At 35.3% G+C, this 27,279-nt stretch overlaps 1 protein-coding gene and 1 long non-coding RNA gene across 2 annotated transcripts; both read right to left on the bottom strand.

Annotated features, from left to right (window-relative positions):
- Positions 1-23,487: 23,487 nt before the first annotated feature.
- Positions 23,488-26,458, bottom strand: LOC145562396 (uncharacterized). Its single transcript, XR_014094368.1, has 3 exons — positions 24,616-26,458; positions 24,190-24,438; positions 23,488-24,077 (listed from the first exon to the last, which is right to left on the bottom strand). It is a non-coding gene; the product is annotated as an uncharacterized LOC145562396 (long non-coding RNA).
- On the bottom strand, positions 26,456-26,893 carry LOC145565137 (ferredoxin-thioredoxin reductase, variable chain, chloroplastic-like). The gene has a single exon (XM_081625228.1). It carries the CDS (start codon positions 26,891-26,893, stop codon positions 26,456-26,458), a length of 438 nt encoding a protein of 145 aa, XP_081481354.1.
- Positions 26,894-27,279: the final 386 nt, after the last annotated feature.

Here is a 27,279-nt window from a genome sequence, read left to right as displayed (position 1 = left end):
ATGATCAGAAAAATTCGAGTTCGATTCGGAGTAAAACTGCTCCCATCGTGGCGCGACAGGGTCCATCACAGCGCAATGGTTCCATCGCGGCGCGACAGCTTCATCGCGGCGCAATGGAGCTGTCGTTTTGCGATGGTCCACGCATTAACTTAAGGCCGTATGGAGTCATTTATCTAATTATATTAGACTAATTAATGTCTGTAATTATCTTTTTAAATCAGATTTAATCTTTCAAAACACTTGTTTTATTCCAAAAAATTCTTTATTTTTCCAAAAGATATAAGTATTAATCCTAATCCCACTAGAAATTAAGATAACCTCCTAAATTACTCTAGAAAATTAAAATCAACCCTAATGACTTAGGAATATTAATTAATGGGCCCTCCACTTGATCATTGGGCCATATATAAAACACCATGATGGTGGGTTCAACACCAGAATCGGTGCCCCCTCGGCTTGAATGCACGGCCTAAAGAAGCATGAAACTTGCAGATTTCCAATCTTAGGCTTCAAATGGAAGACACTAAGCATCCCAATCAATGCAAAACTCGGGAAGAGACCTCGGGAACGAACTTCTCCTGAAAATAAAAGAAAACAAAAAAATAAAGGGGAAAAAGGCAAAATAAACCAAGAAATGCATGAAAATGGAAAATCTACTAAGGAAAATGCAAACTAAAGAAATAAAGAGAAAAATTAAGGAAAAGGGAATAAAAAGGGCTACAAAAGAGAATGAAAATCACTCTAAAAGGGATATAATAAGTGCCATAAATGACACTCATCAATTGGTCCATTGGGATTGCTTTCTTTTGAGTACGAGCATTCTTTCGTGCATTAATTTTCTCCCGGGCTTGCTTATAGTCTTTCAGAGTCGGTTCGAAACCAAGTCCAAAAGTATCTAATTTAGGAAGTCTAGGCAATCCCATTTGTGTTGCTACTCCTTTCTTTTTTCCTAGAGTCATTCTTTGCTTACGGAGTATGCTATTAACTATCATGTTTGAATGGAGGACATATTGAAGAGGGGTCATCTCATCTTCTTCTATGAAATAGACCTCTTCAGCATTGAAACTCTATAAATCTTCATCATTCTCGTCATGCTCCACATTTATGAGGGGTTTGTTAATTGCCTTGATCCTCATTGGGGAAGCATCGATTGTGACGGGAATTCCTCTGACCGTAGCCTTTACTTGTTGATGAAGGGACAAAGGGACGGCGTTAAGGTCATGAAGCCAAGGGCGTCCGAATAACAAGTTGAACGAGGTTTTAATGTCTACCACTTGAAAAGTAGTAGCATGCTCAATAACTCCTGTCGTGACATTCATCGTTATGGTTCCAAGAGCTTGGCGACAAGTGTTGTCATAAGCTCTTATGCCTTTCATAGATGGAGATAAGTCTTCATCTCTTATTCCTAACATCCTTGTAGTTCGAAGCGGGTAAACATTAATCGCTGACCTATTATCTACAAGAGTCATTGGGACATTCATTCTCTTGCAGATTACTGTGAGATTTAAGGCTTTATTGTGTTTATCACCTTCAGGAGGTAAGTCCTTGTTAGAAAAGGTGATTAGATTAATTAGACTAGGGAGGTCATTCGTGAGGAAGTTGGCTAACTCCTCAAGAGTGGTTTCTGATTCTATTCCTACCTTAGCCAAGGCATCCATTACCGCGAATCTATGTTCACGAGATGTGGCTAGTAGTTTCCATAAGTTCATCTGACCTTAGTCTTCTTAAGTTTTTTGACAACTTCATTGTCCTCTATGATTGGAATAGGAACTTGTTGAGTAGTAGGAATGGGTTGCGTTGTAACAGGAGGTTGCATTCTCCCTGATCTTGTGAGGACATCGATAAGGGAATCCTCTTCATCCCAAATGTCAGGGACCGGATATATTGAGGAAAGTGGAGTGTCTTCTATATCTTTGAGGTAAACGTCCTCGTCATCACTGTCCCACACTCCATTAACCAATTCTAAAAGTACCCCTTTGTTTGGTCGTATTTGAACCAATTTCTTACTGTCAATTAATCCTTATACTAAGTCCTTGAATTTAAAACAGTGCTCTATGGTACCATCTCTTGTTGTTTTGTAAGGTCATTGACTTGAAGAGAAATGGTCTTAGCTTCATCATCTCAGTTAAACTAGCAACATTCTATCTAAGTTCAGTGACTTCTTCCTTAGTTTCCATTTTCTTCTTAGCTTTTCTCTTTTGTCGAATCGGTTTATCAAAGAGTAAAACTTGGACGAAAGCGTTGTCATTGATTAGTTGCCACTCCTTTCTTGCCCAAGAACTGTAAATTAAACCATATTTGACTTAATGACTTGACTGAAATTGACTTTAACTTTATTGGTTTTAAAGGCAAAAGGCAAAAATAGGGTGTATATTTTTGGAAATAATAGGGTGTATATTTTTGGGAATCAAGTATAGGGTTTAAGCAACATGGTTGGTTTTAATTTGGAGGATTAATATCCGACTTACCCCCCTAAAAAAATGACGGAATACACGCGCACACACAAGACTCTCTAGACATGATCATGGTGAGCATATTTACGAAGAGTATGTTTAAAAAAGTGAGTGAAAGTGACATGCTTTGACACTTTGTGTAAGACTATGGGACTATATGCTTAAACTTAAACAAGGACTAAATACCACTTCTGCCATTAATAAATTAGTTAATTAGACTCAGCGTGAAGACTCAAGCAGAAAAATGGACCGTCGCCGAAGCATCGGCACTGTAGCGAAACGCCTGAGGACATCGTGGCGCGATAAGGTTATCGCGTCGCGATGGACACCATCATGTCGCGCCACAGGTCTGACCTTCACGTCATTACTGATGCGTCGGTCTGGGCCTGTTTCCAGTGTTCTACTTTAAAAGGATAAGCCTAAAGTCATACTACATTAGTTTAATCAATTTATTAGACTTTAATCATTCGTATTAATTAATTAATTAATTAAGCAAAGTCTTACATAGCCATTAATTAGTTTATTTAAACTTTTAAACAAGTCAAATAACGGTAAGTGTAAATATGCACAAACAAAGATGCACAAGTAGTCAATTAAGCACAATATGATGCAATGAGTTTGCAACCTAACCGTGGCTCTAGTTCTCTAAAGTTCAAGAATAAGGGTTAGTTAAAGAGGGTCCATGGTTATGAGTCCGGAAGCATCGCGGGGAAGCCTAACCTTCAGAAGGGTTGGCGCGTATGGATGGGACCCTGCAAGTTAAACTTGCTTCCATGGTTTGGTGAATTCACAAACTCGGATGTACCCTTCGTTGCAAGGAGCGTTCAATTGGGTAGATGGAGCGTGAATTCCCAGAGGGTTATGGCCATATGTAGAACACATATGGTTAAGAAAAGTGAGAAAAACTCAATCAAGAAGTAAAACCGAGCAAACAGTACTAGAACCAGTCGAAACAAGAAGACAGATTTCTAGATCGGTATTGGAAGAACTTGGTGCGAGACAACAGGGACCATCACGAGATGATAGCCCTGTCGCACCGTGATATTGCTATCGCGCCTCGACAGAGCCGTCGGGCTTCAGTGGGCACTGTTTTCTCAGCGCCAGTTCCTACATGCCTCAGCAGCTATCTTTTCTCTTAGAATTTTCTAGTTTTTTGCAGCGTTTTTTCGATTCTAGTTGTGAAAGATATTTCGAAAATTTCCTACGTGTAAAAATCCTATGTTTTTGACGCATTACGGATGGTCTATCTAATGCGGACCTTTTTCATGCTTATGCCAATAATGTCAATCAAAATTACACACATGAATACTTAGAACTTTTCGAGTCTCATCCACTCATTCTAAATTATTGCCAAAATAAATTTTAGGAATTAAATAGAAATCCTCCCCGGTGGAGTCGCCAAAAAACTGTACGAAATATTTCAAGCATCCCACACTTGAGCCCCACTGTGATCATAGAATTAATCATGATAGCGTCCTAAGGGAAGAAAGCTAGAGCAAAAGAGTCGCCAACAAGTTTTAGGATCTTGTAACCGTTCACAGGGTGAAGGTTACACCCTTTCACGATCCATGAGATCTCTAACTCCATAGTGGTCCGGAACCATGACTGGATATTCGGGGATGAAGGTACAAATTCAATCTAAAAGAAATTGAACCTGCCCTAAAAATAGGTCTCTACTTTATTCTTCTCATATTCATGTGCGCTTTCTGATTAACATACAATCAATATATTAATCCTAAACCTGTTTAATCTATGTTGGTTGAATATTAATGCACAAACAAAACTATTATTGGCGATCACTTGAATTAAAATCATATTAGCCTAAATAAAATTATTAATTATCTTATTAAGCGTGATTACAAGTGCAAATTCCCTTTAAACCTGCAAGAGAGGGCATGATCAAGCAATAACAATAATATCAAGCAACATCACAACAATCATCATCATAGTCTCAATAAAGCATAATAATAATAGCAAGATCCTAGGCATGATACTAACATGATTAATAACAAATCATAGCATGTCACTAAAGAATAAAGATCAAAACTTTATCCCTAACATGATACTAACATGATAGAAGAAAATAGGAAGCAACCTAATCATGATACTAGAAAGCAATAAATAACATTCTAGCATGATACTAGGAGTTAATATAATTTAAGCATGCTTTCTAAGGGAACAACTTACTTTGTTGCCTTGTATCTCTTTCTATCAAAACAATACACACGTTAGTAACTTCAAGGAAAATATTAAGCAAACAATTAATTTAAATAATTGGAATAAGGATTTAGGACCAAACCCTCAGAAATTATCAACCTTTCACATCTAGGGCGAAGGCAACTTCGAACTTGGCTAGGTGTGTCTAGAACTCTTGAATACGGTATATTGTATTTGTAAAGGGAAGACTAGAAAGAGGGAGAAAGAACAAGCTATTGCTCAAGATAAAGATGAATGTTGATGATTGTGAATGAATAAAAACGGGGAAATACGACCCTACTTGTAAGGAAAAAGGTGCCGAAACGATAAGAAAAAGATCGAGTTCGATCGGAGTAAAACTGCTCCCATCGCGGCGCGACAGGGTCCATCACAGCGCGATGGTTCCATCGCGGCGCGACAGCTTCATCGCGGTGCGATGGAGCTGTCGTTTCGCGATGGTCCACGCGTTAACTTAAGGCTGTACAGAGTCATTACTCTAATTAAATTAGACTAATTAATGTCCATACTTATCTTTTAAAATCAAATTTAATCTTTCAAAACACTTGTTTTATTCCAAATAAAATTCTTTATTTTTCTAAAAGTTATAAGTACTAATCCTAATCCCACTAGAATTTAAGTTAACCTCCTAGATTACTCTAGAAAATTAAAATCAATCCTAATGACTTCAGGAATATTAATTAATGGGCCCTCCACTTGATCATTGGGTCATATATAAAATTCATTTCAAACCCAATTTAGTATTTTGGCCATAACTTCCTCATTATTCATCGCAATTGGGCTTATAATATATCATTGGAAGCTCTTTTCGAGCCCAAACCAACTACACTATTATTGGACCTTTATTATGGACTAAACTAAACTGGAATGGACATTTTCCATAGAAATAGAGTAAGAAAAGAAATATTTTCGAAAACCAAAAGAAGTATTTTTATTAAAACAACCGCATCACAAGACTTTTCACATTTCACCTTGTTCGATATCAATGACGCGAAAGATATTCATCACTGGGTTTAGTTGGGGAGACACAATTTGGTGTCTACAGGTATTTTCATGATGACGAGGTGAATAATGATGACTTTGCTCCCTTCTAATCCTAATCCCTTTAATCCAAACCCCTTAAATCCAATCCCTATAATCCAAATACTTCATAGATTAGTGTAATACCCCGTATTTTGAATGTATTTTATTATTTATTTATAAAATATGTTTTGGGTTAACCTATTTTAAATTATTGGATTTTGAATAAAACATGATTTAACTTTTGAATTAATAATTATTTAATCCAAACGTAGCCCATCTTCAAAATAAAACCAATCATCTTATTTTTATATTTGGGCCAACTATTATATTATTCAAGTCCATAATTTCTATGAAACCCAAAACCTACCCTAATCTACACTACACTATAAATACTCCTTCAATTCCTAAATTTTTCCCACACAAAAGAATAGTTTTATTTTCTTTTCTCTTCATTTTCTTTATTTTATTTTTCCTTTATTTTTCTTTTCTTTTTCTTTATTTTTCTTTCTTCCTTTTTCCTCCTTTCTTTTCCCTACGTGAGATGCCCACTTCTCACTTAGCTTGCTTTGTTCTTGCGTGACCGCTGCTACTGCTACCCTTCACCGTCGGAAATCGGCGCTGCCCACCTGCCGCCGGTCGTTAGCCGCGAAGCACCATCACCATCATCATCTCCTCTCTTCCCTTTTTATTTTCCATTGGTTTCTTTTTATGTATACATATTGTTAGCTTTGGTTTTTATACTTCAAGACAAGTTTAATTATTATCATAATGAGTTTTTAGTGATGTAAAACATAAATTTCAGATTACTGGTTTGGTTTTATTATTTATATTTCATACTTTATAAGGTTTGGGTTTTTAAAATATTAAAGATGGGATTTTTAGGGTTCTTTCATAAATTGATTTGGGGGTTTTGAATACCCATTAATTTTGATTATTAACCAAGTATAAAGATATGATTTTGATGAGTTTTTAAGGAGTTTTTAATATAGTATTATTACTGGAATTTAATTTAAAGTAGAAGAATTGTGATTTTAATTAAAGGGTTTAATGAAAGAGAGACTAATTTAGGGTTTTAAGATAATTTTCAGTTATTATAAGTTATTTAAAGTGAGTTTAAGTTGCTGAAAATTGTGTATACAAGGTTAATTAATATAGTATTATTGTCCCTTTATGTAGGAGACTTTGTTCAAGAATTATTGTAGTGCACTCGGCTATTTTAAGAGCTTATTTGAGGTACGTATGCGTACTTGGAAATTTATTAAGTGTATAGAAACATGCTAGGATTTATATAAGTGATTCCAAGTTAGTGTCATGCTAGGAATTGGTTGGAATGGTTGAATTGAAATGAGATTGGTGATATGGATGGTATTGATTTAATTGAGAATGGTTTTGGTAAACTATTTGTGAAACATGATTGGTTGAAATAAATTATTCATTAGATTGGTGATTGGAAATAGTTAATTTGGCATGTAGTATATGAACCACACTTTTATTATTGGCATGATAATGAGCATGTTTAATTAAACTAAATGTTTAATTTGGGTTGGAATATAGAAAAGGAATTTTATTTTGGTTCATATAATTTTTATTGGTGCTATAAGTATGAGCAAGGAGCTATTTAAGTGTCTTTGTACATGAGGAATAAATTATATATTGGTGCCTTAGTGCACTTAAGGTGTTTCTAACACCGAGAGATAGAAATTTTGGCGCATTATGCGTTTAAGGTGCCTTTGACATCAACGTATATTAAAAAGGGTTCAACATTAAATATTATGTGGTCACTAATTATTCAAGAATTAAATTGGAATGCTTAATTATTTGAATAATTGTAATGTTTGATTGTGTCATGGTTTGAGAGTCATCACAAATTTTAATAAAATGTAAATAACGTAAAGTGAAAGAGAATACGCATCAAAACTCTTGGAACGTATATACCTTGAGTATGAACATATAGGGGGAGTTATGCGACTTTATATTTGACCATAACATCTAATGGGAGTACAAGACGCTGTATTTTCCTTTTTTTATTATGCGCAGGAATTCATTCACTTGCGAGTGTTTAATTTATAATGGCACGGTTAGCTCCCGTGTTAGTATCCCTTTATTGGGGCTGGTTAGGGGGAAACCCGTTCGATGCGTAATCAAAGCTAAATGAATCAATTAGTTATTTTAATTGAGAGTCATGTTTTATGTTGTATGCTTGTAAACAGGTGCAACGAGGTAAGTTGTGTGTTGATAGGTGATAGAATGTTAGTGTGTTTAATTACGTATATGTACTCAGCATTGCTGATTGTGTGTTTGTATGTTTGTTTGGCCTTGTCTTTACTTTGGCCCTATGATGACCCATTTTTAATGGAGAGTACTGGAAACAAATAGAGAGAAGCTTTTCAGGTGATGAAGCATATTCATGATGAGCATGAATGAAGAGCGAATCATGCTAGTTTCCATAATTTTATGATGTGTTTATTGCTTTAATTATTTTATTATATTATGCACGTGAGACTAACGTAAAGGTTTTAAGTTGGTTCTGTTTTTTTAAGGGCCTACTTTGGTTTGAGTTTACTTTCGTTTGGTTAACTTTTTGAGTTGAATTGTTTTGAATTTTTTTAAAGATAGTCTTCCGATGTGTGTCTTTGATAGTTGCCTTAGCCGTTTTCACGGTGGAGTAATGTCTTAGATTTTCCTATTTTGAGTTTTTAAAAGAGCAAAACAGGTTTTTTAAAGGAAAGGAATTTCTAGGGTATTACAAAGTGGTATTTGGGAGTTTAGGTTAAGATTTTATTACCAATAAAGCCAAAAACGTGTTTTAAAGTGTTGTGTTTTGAAACTTTGACAAGTGCTTATTTAACTGTGTAATTTCTGAAGTGAGTTATTTTATTTAATATTTTTTTAAGAAGATCGAATATTTTATTTAATCATTTTTAAAAGCTGAATTTTATATTTTTTTAATGAAGAGGTCCGAAAATTTTATTTTTCTTTGTGTCACCCAAAAATTTTTTTTTTTTATTGTGGGTGTCCGAATTTTTTATGATGGCCGAAAGTTTTCCGGTATTTTTCGGAGCTTATTTTTGAAAATTGTTAAAAGAGGAGTTAAAAATATTTTTAGTTTGTTCATTTTACAGGAAAGCAAGGATTGAGGTAAGTATTATGTGTTAAAAGCTTTTAAAAGCATGTTGGTGAGTTTGGGTAGGAAAGAATTTGGGCATATAAGTTAGAAATAATCATGTTCTTGTATGCATTAATATTTAGGTTGTGATGTTTAATTATGTGAATGGATTGCTTGTGAGCATGTAATTATGTGATTAGAAGTAAGCACATTGTTTGATTGAACATTGAACCTAACTCATGCAAGAACTGTATTATTTTTACTTTCTTTGGGAAGGGAACTCTTTTCTGAGTCTTCTCCTTTACAGAATGCCAATCTTTCCTAGCAAACATTCCCAAATTGGTACCCTAATTAAGAAAAACAATGAACATCCATTTGATTTTGTCGAGAAAATCCGATTCCATTATTCTCAAATGAGCAATGTCTTAAGAGACAAGTATTATGACCTTCCTAATTGTGTTTCAGCTATGATCATTCATTGTCTTCCATATGAACCCCCATATCTTGATATCAAAGAAATGTTTTCGAATTTTTACTTACCTAGGGAGATCCCAAATTACTCCAAATATAAAGGTTATGATGGACAGTGGTACCTTAATTACAAATACTTGATTTCTTATCTCTTTCCAGTTGAGAAATATCACTGGGAACTCTTACATATTCCATATCCCAAATATTACTATGATAATACAATCGAGAATGAATCCCCTTTCACTAGTCATCAATCAGGAAATTCTTCTCCACCATCGAGTAATCAAGCAGAAATATATAGAGGGTAAGAGAAAGGAGAGCTAATGGATGAGAGTAACCATATTGTTAATAGTTCCATTATGGAGATCTCCAATCCAAATCCACCCCCCCCCTAATCTAATTATAATTGACATGTCATCTAACGATGAAAAAGATGAATAGTTTATTCAAGTGAAGCAAAATCCAAGCAATGGAGGAGGAAGATGACCCTGAATTCGATCCTGGAAGCTACAAACAATCGAAGGACAAGAAAGACAATGTTCGAAAGAACTGGATTTTTGTAGTTTCATTTCTTTTAGGATTCTTAGTTTCATTTCCGCAATTTCATTATTTCCTTTTCAGTAAAGTCATAAGTGGCTTGGCCACAGTGAGTTAATAAACCTATTGAGTTGCGTAGGTTATTCGAACTCATTTTATTTCATTTCCAGTCATTCTCCTTCTCACTAATAAAATTTTTTCCTTCTCACCAATAAAATTTTATTCATGTCCTTGCCAATGAATTCGTCTTACTGCCAAATGATTCATTTCATTTCCAAATCATTCATTTCATATTACTACTCAAATGAGCCATTTCGTACTCAAATATTCCAATAATTCATTTCTAAACTCTGGGAATACAAGGGAATTATTTTTATTTAATTTGTGATGCTTTATTAAATGTATGGTGGTTAGCAATCAAAAATTTGATTGATCGGGCTGTAAAATTTGGAAGTTGTAATTTTGCAACCTCAATTTGTTAGCTTAAATTAAATGTGTGTACATAAAAGGTATAAGTTAGTTAGATGGGTGTCTAACTTAAAAGATAACCATGAACATAATTATAAAAGACCCCTTGAGAGCTAACACAAGAGAATGAAAGAACGGTGCAGTGATGGACACGCCCAATTATAATTGGCAAGCTTTAAGGCAAAACTCAGAAAATGGTTGCTTATCCATGGTTGTTATAAGGAAAGGTATACAAGTTATAATGGATTTGGAATTAAAGAATCGTCTTTGACAACAATAACAGTTGGAGTTCATTAAGTTGCATAGGGTACACTCGAGGAGGTGGTGTCTATTAAGGAGGCTAGGATGAACAACTGAACAAACTTGGAAGAGGATTGAATATGGATTTCAATTGATAAAGTTGTTAAGAGTAAGTCTTTTAGACTAGAATGATTTATATGAAGAAACATCTTGTTTATATACTCTTGGAAGTACAAGTGTTAAGTTTAAGGATGGAATATACAAGAAATAAGGCGTTTAAGAATGAAATGGTAACAACCAAGAAGATAGTCACGTGAATTTTTAAGAATAAATATATGAGCATATATTGTATTTTCAGGGTGAAAATATGGCAGAGTTAGCGTGAACGATTCTTGAACTTTGAAAATTTCTTGAATTGATAGAAAATGAAACGGATGAAAATGGCTTAATCGTGAATTTGGGTTTTTATTGGGAGGAAGTTTAATGTCGAACTCGATGGAGGAAATCTTGACATGGTGATTATGCTATGAGATTCTTGGTGAGTCATAAACAGGTTTATATAAATGGAACATTAAAGGAAAGCTTGTGGCTTTTTGAAACTTTATAGTGTTAAGATACTAAATTGCGAGAAGCAAATCCTGGAATTTAAAGATTGTGAATGAATATTGGAATTGTTGTAGAGAAAAGGATAAAATTTTATCGACTGATGAGAAATTAAGGGAGTTGAGAAGTGAAATTGTCAGGAATTGTTAAAAAGAAGTTACATCGCTGTGGGAAGCGTTTGTATAAGTGTGCTTGATTGAAGGATAATGGTGAAGGTAAGAGGTTGTGTAGGAGTTTGAAGGAGTGGAACAAGGTGATATTAATGCATTGAGTAATTTCTACCAAAGATTATCACTTGGTTGGTCAATGAGAAAGAACGATGATAGTTATAAGGATGGAACGAAGTTGAACATTAATAGCACAATGAGTTAAGTTTAATATTGTGTGTTTTTAGGCGGTGATTGCATTTGTATTGTTATGATTTGAGTAATCGAGAATCTTTATTCTTGGAATAAATTCATAGTAGTTCACTGAAAACATTTTGTAAATTTTTGAGGATATGGAAGATAATGCGAGGGGATGTAAACAATTGTGTGGGTTTTAGATGGAGAAAGCTGAATTTCAGATGGTACTTGTTACGAAAAGGAAGGCATAGATTTGGACCACGAAAAGATGAAAGTTGTTGAGGATTAACCTACACCTTATGGGTGTTTGGGATTCAAAGTTCTTTGTTCAGTATGTCATCATTGGAAGAAGAGAGGATTACATAACGAAGGGGTTCTGGTGTGAAATTTAAAATCTCACGAGGATCACAAGAATGAAAAGTGTATTTTTGTGGAAGAAGGATGCGGACATTATTAATTGAAATTGTTAGAGCCATTAAGGAATACTAGTTGGACATTCAATATCACTGAAGGGAAAACCTACGCAGTTGGGACTGTCGTAGTCGAAAGCCGAGTCTATAGTGAATACAATGATTGTAATTTGGAATTTGTTTAAGAAATGGAAAGGTTGAAGCTTGAAATAGTGTAAGAAGAGATCATTAGGGAATCGCTACGAAATTTGGTAAAGGAAGAGATCTTCACATAATTGGAGGAGATAAAGGAAAGCTCAGCATTGTTTAAAAAAAAAAAAAAAAATTAATCAAGGAAGGTTGACTATGCTAATATTAACGAAGATGGAACCTTGGTGAAAGAAGGTAGGTAATCAATGTGATGAATTTAAAAGAAAACTCATGGAGGATGGACACAACTCATCATATTTGGGTGCACCCACAAGGAGAAGCTAGAAGTGTATGAAGAGTTGAGAAAGCGTGTTGGCAGCCTTGAATGATTAATGAACTGGTAATAATGTGATCAAACATTGGATTTGGCAAGAAGTAAAGGTTGAGCATAGGAGAACCAAGAGGATTATACATCACTCGAGATACGGGTAAAGGATAATTTGCATCTTAATATATTTGAATGCAAATTGATTTAAGTTAAAAAAAGGAATGATGTAGTTAAAGTGCAGTGGATGAACTTGTATGAAGTTATGTTAAGAAGGTGATGAAGCTCCATGGAGAAGTGTGCCAAGAACCTTGGGGGACCATTTGGAAATAAGTGTCATGAGAAAAGACATATTAAGGGCCTTTATAATGGATTTTCAAGGACAATTGGAGAAGCATATTGGATTTATTTGAATTATTCTAATAACAGTCTCTGTCCTAGAAACATAGTCATGACACAAATGTAAAATTTTTAATGAGAAGAAGTCAAATATGTTGAGTAACGTAAGTGGGATAAAGATTTCAAAACCTCAATTATGTAAGGTTACAATATGACGAGTGATATTAAATTGAAGCTCAAGAATGTGCATAACAAACATATGAGTTACACGGATTTAAACGAAAAAAAGAACATATTCGAAGTTGTGGGCAAGGTATTTGTAAAAGTTCACCCAAGATACGAGTCGTGAGAATTGATAAAGAAGAGAAATGGAGACCAAAGTGTTCATGCTTATATGAAATTTGGGAAAGGATTAGTAAAGGTGGCTAATAGACTAGCCATACAACGACCTTGGTAAAGTACAAGTGTTTTCGCATGTCCCAAGTCAAAAGAAATGGTGCAAGTATAATCTCGAATTTATTGAGTCAGACCAATGTCGAACTTACAAGGAAAACTTGCAGGATTCTTGACACAAAGAGTGCATAACGCATTTTTCTATTAAAAGGGTTGCGATGGAACGATTTAAGTAGAATTGAACAAAGGATTGGTTATACGGCGAGTACACACAACATGGATGCTGATAAGTTGAAAGTAATATGATCTAACCAGGGATTGAATGAGAAAGGAACGACTTAAGTTGTCTGAGTTGATTTGAGTAGAGTTACGGGGACGTAACTCGTTTTCTTTAAGGAGGGTAGAGTGAGGTAGAACTTCGCACTTTTTCCCTTAATTTCAGCACTATAATGCTTTTTCAATCAGTTTTGCATTGACTTTGTTGATTTGTTTGGAAAACTTATACATTAGTTTGTGTAAGATTTTGTTTAAGGGTGTAAATTACACAATTGTCTGTGTAAATTTAGGAATGAATTTGTGATCTTACACACTAGTTTGTGTAAGTTAGTTAGTAAGTTGGTCAATTTACACACTAGTTTGTGTGTGAATGAATGGTTGAAGTAGAAATTAAGTAGCACAAAAGTACAACAACTAAAATATCAAGGAATTTTTTTTTAAATTTACAAGCATTTATTCGTTTTCAAATGAGTTTTTCTTGTTTTTATACCTAAGTTTCGAGGACGAAACTTCTTTTAAGGAGGGTAGACTGTAATACTCTGTATTTTTAATGTATTTTATAAATTATTTATTTATTTATAAATTATGTTTTGGGTCAACCTATTTTAAATTATTGGATTTTGAATAAAACATGTTTTAATTTTTGGGTCAATAACTATTTAACCCAAATGTAACCCATCTTAAAAATAAAACCAATCATCTTATTTTTATATTTGGGCCAACTATTATATTATTCAAGCCCATAATTTCTATGAAGCCCAAAACCTACCCTAATCTACTCTACACTATAAATGCTCCTTCAATCTCCAAATTTTTCCCACACAAAAGGTTAGTCTTATTTTCTTTTCTCTTTATTTTCTTTATTTTATTTTTCCTTTATTTTTCTTTCTTTTTCTTTCTTTTTCTTTCTTCCTTTTTCCTCCTTTCTTTTCCCTACGTGAGATGCCGACTTCTCACTTAGCTTGCTCTGTTCTTGCGTGACTGCTGCTACTACTGCCCTTCATTGTCGGAAATCGGTGCCACCAACCTACCGCCTGTTTTTAGCCGCATATCACCATCACCATCATTATCTCCTCTCTTCTCATTTTATTTTGCATTGGTTTCTTTTTATGTATATATATTGTTAGCTTTGGTTTTTATACTTCAAGACAAGTTTAATTAGTATCATAATGAGTTTTTAGTGATGTAAAACATAAGTTTCAAATTATTGGTTTGGTTTTATTATTCATATTTCCTACTTTATAAGGTTTGGGTTTTTGAAATATTAAAGATGGTATTTTTAGGGTTCTTTCAAAAATTGATTTGAGGGTTTTGAATACCCATTAATTTTGATTATTAACAATGTATAAAGATATGATTTTAATGAGTTTTAAGGAGTTTTTAACAAAGTATTATTGCTGGAATTTTATTTAAAGTAGTAGAATTGTGATTTTAACAAAAGGGTTTAATTACCCATTAAAAGAGAGACTAATTAAAGGTTTTAAGATAATTTTCAGATTATTATAAGTTGTTTAAAGTGATTTTAACTTGCTGGAAATTGTGTATACAAGGTTAATTAATATAGTATTATTGTCCCTTTATTTAGGAGACTTGGTTCTGGAATTGTTGTAGTGTACTCGGCTATTTTCAGAGCTTATTTGAGGTACGTACGCATACTCTGAAATTTATTAAGCGTGTAGAAACATGCTAGGATTTATTTAAGTGATTCCAAGTTAGTGTCATGCTAGGAATTGGTTGGAATGGTTGAATTGAAATGAGATTGGTGATATGAATTGGATTGATTGAATTAAGAATGGTTGTGAACTATTCGTGAGCATGATTGGTTGAAATAAATTATTGATTGGATTGGTGATTGAAAATAGTTAATTTGGAATGTTGTATATGAACCACACTATTATAATTGGCATGATAATAAGCATGTTTAATTAAACTAAATGTTTAATTTGGGTTGGAATATTGAAAAGGAATTTTATTATGGTTCGTATAATTTTTATTGGTGATATAAACATGAGGAAGGAGCTATTTAAGTGTCTTTGTACACGAGGAATAAATTATATATTGGTGCCTTAGTGCACTTAAGGTGTTTCTAACACCGAGGGATAGGAATTTTGGCGCATTATGCGTTCAAGGTGTATTTGACACTGAGGTAGATTAAAAAGGGTTCATTATTAAATATTATGTAGTCACTAATTATTCAAGAATTAAATTAGAATGCTTAATTATTTGAATAATTGTAATGTTTGATTGTGTCATGATTTGAGAGTCGTCACCATGTTTAATAAAATGTAAATAACGTAAAGTGAAAGAGATTACTTACCAAAACTCTTGGAACATATATACCTTGAGTATGAACATATGGGAGGGAAATATGCGACTTTATATTTGACCATAACTTCTACTAGGAGAACAGGAAGCTGTATTTTCCTTTTTTTATTATGCGCAGGAATTTCGCCACTTACGAGTGGTTAATTTATAATGGCGCGGTTAGCTCTTGTGTTAGTACCCCTTAATTGGGGCAGGTTAGAGGGAAACCCGTTCGATGCGTAATCAATGCTAAATAAATCAATTAGTTATTTTAATTGAGAGTCATGTTGTATGTTGTATGCTTGTAAACAGGTGCAACAAGGTAAGTTGTGTGTTGATAGGTGATAGCATGTTAGTGTGTTTAATTACGCTTATGTACTCAGCATTGCTGATTGTTTGTTTGTATGTTTGTTTGGCCTTTGTTTTTACTTTGGCCCTATGATGACCCATTTTTAATGGAGAGTAGTGGAAACAAATAGAGAGAAGCTTTTCAGGTGATGAAGCATATTCATGATGGGCATGAGTGAAGAGCTAATCATGCTAGTTTTCATAAGTTTATGATGTGTTTATTACTTTAATTATTTTATTATATTATGCATGTGAGACTAACGTAAAGGTTTTGAGTTGGTTCTGTTTTGTTAAGGGCTTACAATGGTTCCAAGTTGTAGGTTGACTTCGTTTTACTTTGGTTTTACTTTATTTTCGTTTGGTTGACTTTTTGAGTTAAATTGTTTTGAATGTTTTTAAAGATAGTCTTCTGCTATGTGTCTTTGATAGTTGTCTTAGCCGTTTTCATAGTGGCGGTAATGTCTTAGATTTTCCTATTTTGAGTTTTTAAAAGAGCAAAACAGGTATTTTGAAGGAAAGGAATTTCTAGGGTGCTACAATTAGTGTACAGTTTTATTTTGTTATTTTGTTTTGAAGTTACTAACCTTCTTCTTTGTATATAGTTTCCTTTTATCTTTTATTCTCACTTGGTTTTGAACTTCATGCTTAAGCTTTATGGAGCTCCATGGAGGTGGTACTTTCCCTTACCTCGTTTATAATGGCTTAGCTTGGATAAATCGGTGAGATCTTTCTATTTTTCCTCTTTTCTTTTCTTTTCTTTTATTGTTTTCTTAGATTAGGATTAGTTTAAGATGAGTTGAATGGTTCGATGATGTTTGCTTTTAACACCATATGGGTGTTTGGGGTCATTGACGTTGTTGTCGAAAGACCACTTGTTTGTCGATTGGGATTTATATGATTAGCATGCATCTTTGTACTTTTCTTTCTCTTTTCCTTTTCTTTTCCTTCTCTTCTCTTTTCTCTTTTCTCTTTTTCTTTTCTTCTTTTCAAATAAAAAAAATGATGATTTTGAGGCATTATTTTTGGTTTCTTTTGATGTTTTGCTTATGATTTAGACATAATACCATCCGAACTTTTACTTTTGAATAAATGGTTTCCTATATGATAACGGTGTGCACGGTTTGAGAGTATGCTTGGTTGATTCTAGAATAGATGCTAAGATAGTGTGTTTCTAACTTTTGGGACCATGAAGCCGAAGTCTATTTGTTTGTGGTAAGAAGGTGTTGCTTCCTATGGTGAATTTGAAACTAATAGTGAGTTATTGCTACAACCATGTGAGGTTTCATTCTTTTCTAGCCTTCTACACATTTTGCATGAGCGGCACATGGATCCTTGACTATTGCTTGCTTTACCTAGAACTTGACTCTGATCTCCAAAGATCGCAACCGAGCCATTTAGGAAGGACAAAGGCATCTTTTCGGGGTGGTTTTTTCTTTTTCTATGATAAATTTTATTTCTTTTTTTTGGGTTTATATTTGCCTACTTGCTAACCATTTAAGCCATATACTTTCTTTTCAAGTCATATCTTTAGCTTTTAAGCCTTTTGTTTCATTCTTGTTCCATTCTTGGTTTTTGTGAAGCAATTGATCATTATTGTTAGAGATTATGGTGTATGAATTTAGTTATTTGATTCTCATGTTGAAAGCAAGATTGTATTGTGAATATTTTGTGAATAAAGGCAAATGCAAAGTTGAAAAAGCCATCGTTAAAAGAGGCAAGGACAATGCAATAAAATAAAAAAAATGAGAAAATGAGAAAAGGAAAGCACATGCAAATGCTTTGGCAAAAGTGAAAAAAATGAGAAAAATGAAAAGGCTCAAAAATATTTTGATGTAAGCGTATTTCTCCCTATTTAGAGCATTGAGGACAATGCTCCATTTTAGCTTAGGGAGAATTGTTCTTACGCTTTTTGTATATATGATTGTGATTTTTGCTTTGAATAAGCTTGGGGGTGTTGGTGTTTTTGTTTGGTGATTTCTTGATTATGGTGTTGAGGATTGATCATCCTTTGCTTCACAATATAGGTATACCACCAAATTTCAAATTTTAGCCTACCTTCACCCTTTTCGCCCTTACATTACAACCCTTTTCAAGACCTTTTGACCTTTTTGGTTGAGTCACAAGTCGGTGGAGGGAGATGGGAGTCAAGTCTATGGAGCGGTTTTCATAGTCAAGATGTCGAGTAGCCTTGAAAATCTCTTCTTTTCCGGTTCCTTTGAGGAATCATTGAGATGCTCACCAGAGGTGGATTTGAAACTAGTAGGGAGAACGCGGTAAGATTGGTTCATATGAAGGTGAATTGTGTCTTATTAGTTCTCTATGCTTAGCATATTTTATGTTTCAATCAACCTTGGATATCTTGGAACGTGCATACCCTTATTGTCTAGAAAGTTGTTTATTCATTTGTATTTGGTCATTTGTAAAGGTCCATTTCGAAAGCTCTTGGTTTTACTTTTTCCTTTTTGATGTTACTTTCCTTTCTATGATTTGCCTCATTTTACCTTTAAGAGTTATGGGTCAAACTCTTTGGATACCCTTACGAGACCTCACTCGTCGTCATTAGCGACTTTGGGGTTTAAAAGGCTTGTTGTAACTAAAAACAACCGTGATTCCTACGAAAGTGAGTCTTAGTGTACATTCTTATCCTCTTCTTTCCTTTTTCTTATTTGAATAAGTTTTTATCCTATTCCTACTTGCTTTTGTTTTGCTCGAGGACGAGCAAAAGTCTAGCTTAGGGAAATTTGATGAGTGTCATTTATGGCACTCATTTAGCTTCTTTTGGGATGATCTTTAGTTACTTTTATAGCTCCTTTTATCTCTTTTTCTCTAGTTTTAACCTTTATTTCTCTAGTTTGTTCATTCTTAGTTGTTTTCCCGTTTTCTTGCATTTCTTAGTTTATTTTGCCTTTTCTCTTTTATTTGTTTGCTTTTCTTTGTTTACAGGAGAACGGTGGTGTCCAAGGCTCTCCATGGTTCTTTCTCAGGTTTTATGAAGCTCAAGATGCAAGCTTATCACTCCCTTCATAGCTCAAAAGTCAAGGTGTGCAAGCTCCAAGTCAAGGTCGCGCCCTCATGCTGCGCTAGCATCAAGAAGTGGTGTTGAACCCACCGTGGGGACGTTTAGAGACTGCCACCCCCAATGTTCGTCAAGTGGAGCGCACGGGTTGCATCAATGGTCGCACGACGAAGGATCCCCTGTTCCCAGGCGCGAGCGCGCAACCAGCCGGCGTGGGTGCGCACCACCTGTGCGCGGGCGCGCAGCCCTTATCTCCCTTCCATACCCTCTTCTTTGCGGCCGTGCATTTTTGAGTGAGGGCGTGCCTTTACGGGTCTTTTTAGGACGACTAACTAATTTCTCCTTAGTTAGTTTTGTTATATATATATTTTCTTCCTATTTTTACAGAGAGAAGAAATTGAGAATAGAATTAGATTGTAAGTTTTAGAGAGAGAAAGTTTATGCTTGGAATTCTTGTTTGGTTATAGGAAGATTACTTATAACAACGACATAGTCTTTCCCGTCGTCGACTTTTTAATTCAAAATTAAATCTGAAAATTTATATACATCATACTTATAATCAAACATCATAAAATCATCACAAAACCCAAAAACAACAATTAGATTAAGGATTAAAAACAAAAAGAATATATTTTTTTAACACCACCAACGCATAAACCACCATGGCCAGCTACTACCGCGCTTGCCTGGTGGCTGTTGCCGCCGACGAGTGTTAGTGGTGGTGGCCGCCGGCCGGTGGGTTGCCGTGGTGGTGGTCGGCGGTGGTGGTGTGTGTGATGGTGAAATAAAATCAAAAAATAAAAAGAAAGGGGAAGGGGAAAAATAAGAGAGAGAAAGAAAGTTACCTTTGGGTATTCTCCACCTTGGGCAAAGTTTGATTTTGCTCATATGATGGGTATTTATACCCTCTTTCAACAACTCTTCTACTTAAAATTCCTTTCCTACCCTTAATGATCCCTTTCTTATTCCAACTACTATTTTGACTTTCCTTTAAATACTATTGACTTTAAAAATTAACTTTTATAAAATAATATGCCCTAATATGTTTAAATTATAAAATAGTATTTTCAAAATTATTAAATAAATAAATTGGACCTTTAATAAAACTCTTTAAATTAATAAAACCCCATAAATAATTAATTTCAACTTATTTAAATAATTTAAGAAATATTTATTTAAATTAAAAATACATATAAAAATATGGGGTATTACACACACGCATGGTTTATACCATGCTAGACCGATACGAGGCTAGGACCAAGGTTTTGACCTTCGTGTCGTTTAAATTATTTTTTCGCCTTTGTCGATTCCTGAAATCAACTCGACACTTGACGCTCGGTTTCGTCGCTCTGAGCTAGGATTCCGACGTGATAGTTCATAAAATTTCTATCGACTTATTTAATCCTTCGGATTAGTTCGCCGCCTTTGTTCGGTTACACAATTGGATGTGACCAGTAGGGTTCAGTCAAGAGTAAGTTGTAACATTAATTATACATTAATATTACTGATCGGAAGCGGCCTCCAAGTAGGCATTGCATTCTGATCACTTGACTTTACTGAATAATTAATTTCCTATTTAATTCTGAACCCTCTATTGAGATAATACACTTGTTCGAAGGACACCATTCCTTTTAATTACAAACCTATTTCTCCAATCTTTCCAATGTATTCCTTGCAGACGATCATTATGTATCCCTTGTGAGTAGTCAAGGTGTATCAGCCTCCTGCCTTAGGAGCCTTGACTGTTAAGGTAGTGCATCTCAGCAAAATCTTCGAAGCCCGGCTCTCCTTAAGCATCTTAATGGTGGTAACATACCCCAATATGATCAGCCAAGCCTTGGGGTCAAGTTGCTAGATACCCAGGCGGTTTCCATCAAGAATTTTCTCCACAGCCAAATACAGAGGGAATCTAAGGCTCACTTGTATGGCAGCTTCGTAACAGCCAAAGCCTTGATTCTCGTACCCAGACTCATGCGGCCAGATGACTGTGTCATCTAGCTCAGGTACATGTATCTCATAGCCGTATCGTATTACATGGGCGACCTTGAACTCATCTAGGTTCTTGAGCATGGACGTCTGTGTGGAGAGATGTGGTGAAAACAGGGGGCCAACTCTCCCTTATCAGAGGTAAAGATCTCTCCTCCTTCCCTCTCTTCAAATTCAGCGTCGGCCTCTTCTGCCGACACATACGACTCTGATCAAGCCTCAGAACCGTCAAAGTCCTCATCCAGGGGAAGTGACCCTTGCTCAGGGTCAAATTTCTTTGCTTCTAGAGCAAAGCAGCCCCTTTACAAAGCCGAAAGTACTACTTCTACTTCAAGACCTCTCTTCAGACTCATTTAAAATGGAGTCACCCAGCATATTGGAGGGCTGAGCGGATGGTTAGAGACTTCTACAGCTGGCACCCTAAGGTTACGGCCACTCTAATCCTCGCGGGTCATCTACTTTGTGCTGGCCATAGTGTCCCGCACAGACAGTACTCAGACTCCTTTAAAATAGAGTAACTTGGTCGAATTTGAGAACAAACGCAAGGGAGAGTCCAAGTAGGGGCATACGACACTCCTAGTCCTAGATTTTGCCGTTCCAGGTAACCGACTGACAGCTAACCTAGGTCGTGTCCTCTGTGTTTGTGAAACCATTTTTTAAAAATACAAGGCAATTACAGGCAATAAATAAACAAGAAGAAGGGGAAAGACGTGGTTACCTTAGAAAAGAAATGAATTGTTGACAATTGTAATACATGCGGATTAAACACATGTGACAGCAGTAACTTTCTCTCTCTAAATGATCACATAATCTCTCTCTAAAAATTTTCGTAAAAGTGAGAAAATAAAGGGGGTAAAAATCTATTTATAGAGGGGAAAACCCAGGGGCATCCCTATAATTTCCCTAGAAAGGTGAAACGGTTAAATTAACTGTCACTTATGCATGACTGACAAGTGTCACATGTGCCACGTGGCCTGCCACGTGACACAGTGAAGACAAATATTTAGGGTAAAAATATCCTAGACACATGGACTAATCAGGTCGTGACATGTGTCACCCTATGAGGCGTTCAGATGGAACAAATCAAGATAAGACACGTGGCACCCCTCAAAATTGAGAGAATTGACGGCCTTCAAAAGGCCCAAATCACAAGGCGCCGCAAAACGGCACAGTTCAAACTTCTAGGTTATAGTGACCTACGGAAGGACACACACTCCCATACCCTATAAATAAGGAAATTTATTACCTTGGGAGGGGACATTTTCTTACATTGATTACATCTTACAAATACTACATTATTCATCTATTCTTACAACAGTGAAATCTCCTAGATTTGAGGATCCGAGAATTACTATTCGCACTTTACTCAACTTCGACAGTTACTTACTTGATTGTCAGAGGCGGAACTCCTAACAATCGGAGCATTCGTTTATTGCAAGTGCAGGCGCCAGCAGATCCTGTCTTGGAGTTGTAATTCTCCCGCAGGACATATCAAGAAACCCTTAAACAACTTTCATTCACACATTCTTTCCAAATTATTAAACTATTCCTACATGTTTATAGAATAAATGATTATAAATGTGATCTTTGTGACTCTGTTCCTTGGTCCCTCCCCTTCCCTCCTCCCTCTTCACATCTCTCTCTCTCTCTCTCTCTCTCGATGATAAAAAATAACTTTAACATTTTGTTTGGACGGAAGGAAATGAAGGGATTTAATCGTAATAATTTAATCTCTCCAACAATTGAGAGATTTGGAAGCAAAACTCAGCTTTTTCCCCTCCCTTCCTTTTTCTCTTCCTTTCCCTTCTTTCTTTTCCATTTTTTATCCAAACACACTATAAAAGAATGATATCTTAAATAAACTTTATAATTTCCCCCTACTACGTTCTTTATTTCACTCCCTTATCTTTGTAATAAATAATACAATCAGTTCATACTTCAAGACAAACCATTGAACTGTCTACTGTGTTATGTCAAAGCAATATGAAACGTACTAAACCTAAATTCGCAGGGTGGAAAATCATCTCTGGCACGAGGAAGCTCTCATAGGTCAAGAAGTTAAAACTCTTGCAGTCCTACAACCAGCAAATAGACTTTAAGTAAGTGATTAAAATTTTAAGATAAGACCAGAGTGATATGCTGTACAATCTGAATTGCATAATTTAACATAAGAAGTACCCTAATACCCAATCTAAGACGGACCAATACAACATAAGCAAAGAGCAACAATGTAACCAAATATTTCAAACTGATGCCAAGTCTCAGGCTGCAAGCACTGCACATCCTGACGAAATACGAGAACTACAAATCAAAAGTGCAAAAGCATCAATATTTAGTTAATTTTTAGTAAGCAATAAGTAGATACTTGTAAATTTTCAGCAGCAAAAAGAGATGCTTTGAATAAATTATGAATTGAAAAAAATTTTAACATAGTTCTAAACTTCAAGAACCAACCAACTTTTGTATTGATCATGACAGATTTTCTCCTCTAAAACCATTACAAGATCCCAAAACCATTACAAAAGTAATGGAACTTGCTATAGATGAAATCAATATCACCATATAATCCAAAAAGTACTCTCCTTGATCATCAACTGGTATACATATCAACTAAAGTATCTGAAGTAAGATCATACTATGACTTAAACAATTCCTTATAACAGAATGAAAGATACTAAGCTTGCAAGTAATTTAACAATTGTACTCTGCTATTTACATATAATATATGATTAAGAAATATAATTTCTATAAATACCTTGTACAATACTCCCCACAAGAATGACTACTAAGCAACAAAGTTTGTATTGAAAATACCTATTTTTCTCAGATTTGTTGTGCTCTACAAATTTATTTTCATAAAAAGCATGAGATGCCCTGTCTCGTTCACCAAAAACATTGGTTATAAGGAGAGAGTTACAATGACATTGCACGCCAAACACCAAATCAAATGTATGAGTAACTGCTGAGGAAGTATTTTGACGCCAATCTTTATTTCACACGGCATAATCTCTCTGTTTTTTTATCAGCAAGGGAAAGAATTTTGCTGAAAAGGAACCAATTATGTATAGGTACACAAATTCAGACCAGGCCACCTAGCATCCAAAAGAACAAACAACAACAAAAACTGAACATACTCCAAAGTCCAAACTAATTAAACAATCACAAGTTAACAAATTTTATAGCCATCTACTATCAGCAACTTACACTGTCTAGAAAAAAGATAAAATCCTGGATTTAACAGTGTTCCTGAGCCTTTTAACATCCTTGACAGGGAGAACCAGAGTGTTATTCCAGCCTGCTGTACACCGAGGCTATGACGAGCTGACTGCACATTTAAATGATTGACTGACTTTTTTTCCTGAACCATCCTTTGTTAAGGGTCAACAGGCTTTTAGCGCATCTCTCCAAGTCTCGAAGCTATTAATAGTAGATTTTAGCCAATCCAGTTAAGGACTGCAAAATTTTTGAGAGTAATCACACTCAAAGAACAAATGAGGAACTGTCTAAGAAGCACTGCCAAACAAAAGACATGAATTGTCCGAACAGATATTATATCGGGCTAATCTTTGCCCTGTGTTAATTCTCCCCAACATGATTAACCAAAAGATGAAATTGTGCATGGGTACTAACCAGCTCAATAATAGGTATTGCCGGCACAAGTAGGCATAGCCACTAGCTATGTGTATGGCTTATTTTCACCAGCTATCAAATTATTTTCATTATAGCCATTTTTGAAGATATATTTGACCACGCGCATCTATTTCCAGCCACAACCAGCATCTCTAGGAGGCAAATAATCCCACCACCTTTTCCTCTTCAAGTACACATAATTATTTCATATGATCACAGTGCTACAAAATTTGGGCAAATGCAAGGACCTATGTACAGCACGAATGTCGGTAAATGAGGAGCACATAACCAGCTCATGAGGTGTGCACACTAACAAAAACGGTGCCTGCAGTGCTTAAACAGCTCATGAGGTGTACACACTAACAAAATCAGTGCCTGCAAGCACACAACATTGTGCACCAAGTATATCAGAAATGTACAATAGATTTTGAAGAAACAAAGAAGACCGAAGTAGTTCACCGCTTAAACTACTTTGGGTCAGCACCAATATAAAAATCATAACTAGAGGCTTCAAGAAGCACTCTTTTAGCTTATAATGATGTCAGTATGTGACTGAACAACTAGAAAAGCTAAGCGTCCTTTAAATCATATGTTATCCTGAACAATTATGCATTATATTGCTTACATAGAAACACATATGATACCTGCTGGATATCTCTCTAGCCATACTGTATAGAAACGGGTCAGGGAAGTGCGCTTGAAAAAAAAAATCAGAAATAATCCAGATAAGTCAACAGGAGATTGAGATCTCACCAGATTTCTCAGCCTTTCACATAGATTTCAACACAAGCTAGGAGATTTTGCATCCTGTAGTATTCCTCTTTGTTAAACAACACACACATGAAGAACCTAGAACACAAAAGTTCAGGATGGCAACATGTAACATTATTCCCGAAGTACAGCACACAACAGCTGAAGCTAAGAACTGGTCCAGAGGAAAATTAACAACTGACTGTTTAACACAGATCACATACAGTAGAATTCAATCTCCAGAAAAACAAAAAGTACTCCTACCGTACCATATATCTACCGATACTCAGCCACAGTTGGCTTATTATCTACTCCCTCTGGACAGATTTAGTTGTCTAGTTCATATTACACTGTCAACATATCACCAGACAGAAAGGGAATCCCAAACTTCTACAAAGCATGTCAAAGACTCTTCTTTTTACCTCAAGTACCCAAGTCAGGTACTCAACACTTGGACATCAGTATGACAGTTCAACACTTCATTCTGAACCAAAATCATGCAAAGTATTCATACTATCTCTGTGTCCGACACTTGATTGTTTAGCCTAAATTCTGATTAACATAGACCTGAAACAACTGCACTATAGGACCAAGCAAAATCTAATGGGAGCACATACATGAACTACCACAGCCATAATCCTTATTCCTTAATTTCTAGCAATATTGACAAAACATTGTCTCTAAATTGTAACCTTAAACTCGAGAGCTCGCTTATACAAAATAATTATGTGTACATCACTCTCACAAGCCCTAAAATTCACATTTTGTGCTGTACTCACATAAAACCTAGTTATTTTCACATCCCATTCAGTTCCCCTCAAATTCCGTTGAACACATATAGACATTCATATTCAATTCAACAAACAAAGCAAGCAATCAATCAATCAAAGCCTTAATCCCATAACTAGGGTCGGCTACATGAATCAAAAGAAGTGATTATTCCGTATAGTCATCAACACACAAAGCAATCATAACAAAAAATAAAACCCTAATAACAGTCACTAATTAGAAGTTATGATAAAAAGAGAGTGTATTCCAATTCATCAATACAACTGACAAACAGGCTGATACATACATAAGTGAAATTATATTAAACGATATCGAATTCATCTTCCCTCAAATGAGCAAAGAGTTTAACCGAACCGCGGCCGGGGACATCGATAAAGAACTCAACTTTGAAAGGATAATTAGGGGAAATACGCTTTCCTTTCCAAAACCCAACGTACTGCTTAACAACACCAACCATATCAGGAGTCAATTCAACCTCTGGCAATTTGGGAACATGGTACACTTTTAGTGGCCTTTTCACCTTAATCTTACACCCCACTTTGTCCAAATTGGTCTTCAAATCTTCATCATGGTCAACGGAGTCAGATCTCAAAGCCACCTCACAGCATATTGATGATAGTCTTCTAGTTCTACACTTAGTATTAGTGAGTGTGAGTGAGCTGTTGTTGAAGTTGTTGTTGGGCATAATAGCAGTGAAGAGAGGTCGTGTTGCAATTGATGCTGACATCACTGCCACCATACCTGATGTCATGGGATCGGATGAGGTTTGATGTTGATCACAGATGAGATGAGATGAGATGAAAGAGGCTCACAAATGTTATTCGATTATGTTTGATGATATTCCTTTTAATTTCCTGACGACAGATGGAGTTCCTTTTAATTTGGACCATATCCAACACGGCTTTTTCCGCTTTCCTGTATTGATATATTGATAATACTGCATCCATCGCAATAGTCAATACTTGAGTAAAGTATAATATGGCTAGTGAACTTTTGTATCATGCACTTTTAGTCTTTTAGTCATTCAACTTTTATTTGTGCACTTTTGATCCCTCAACTACTATTCTTAGTGTTTTTAACGAAAAAGTTGAGAGACTTAGCCTAGTCAGCAAAAGTTTAGGAACT

Source organism: Chenopodium album, chromosome 10 (genome assembly GCF_948465745.1).
Source record: "Chenopodium album chromosome 10, dcCheAlbu1.1, whole genome shotgun sequence".
NCBI lineage: Eukaryota > Viridiplantae > Streptophyta > Magnoliopsida > Caryophyllales > Amaranthaceae > Chenopodium > Chenopodium album.
The sequence above is the reverse complement of the archived record's forward strand: the minus strand, read 5'-3'. Positions and strand labels throughout refer to the sequence as shown.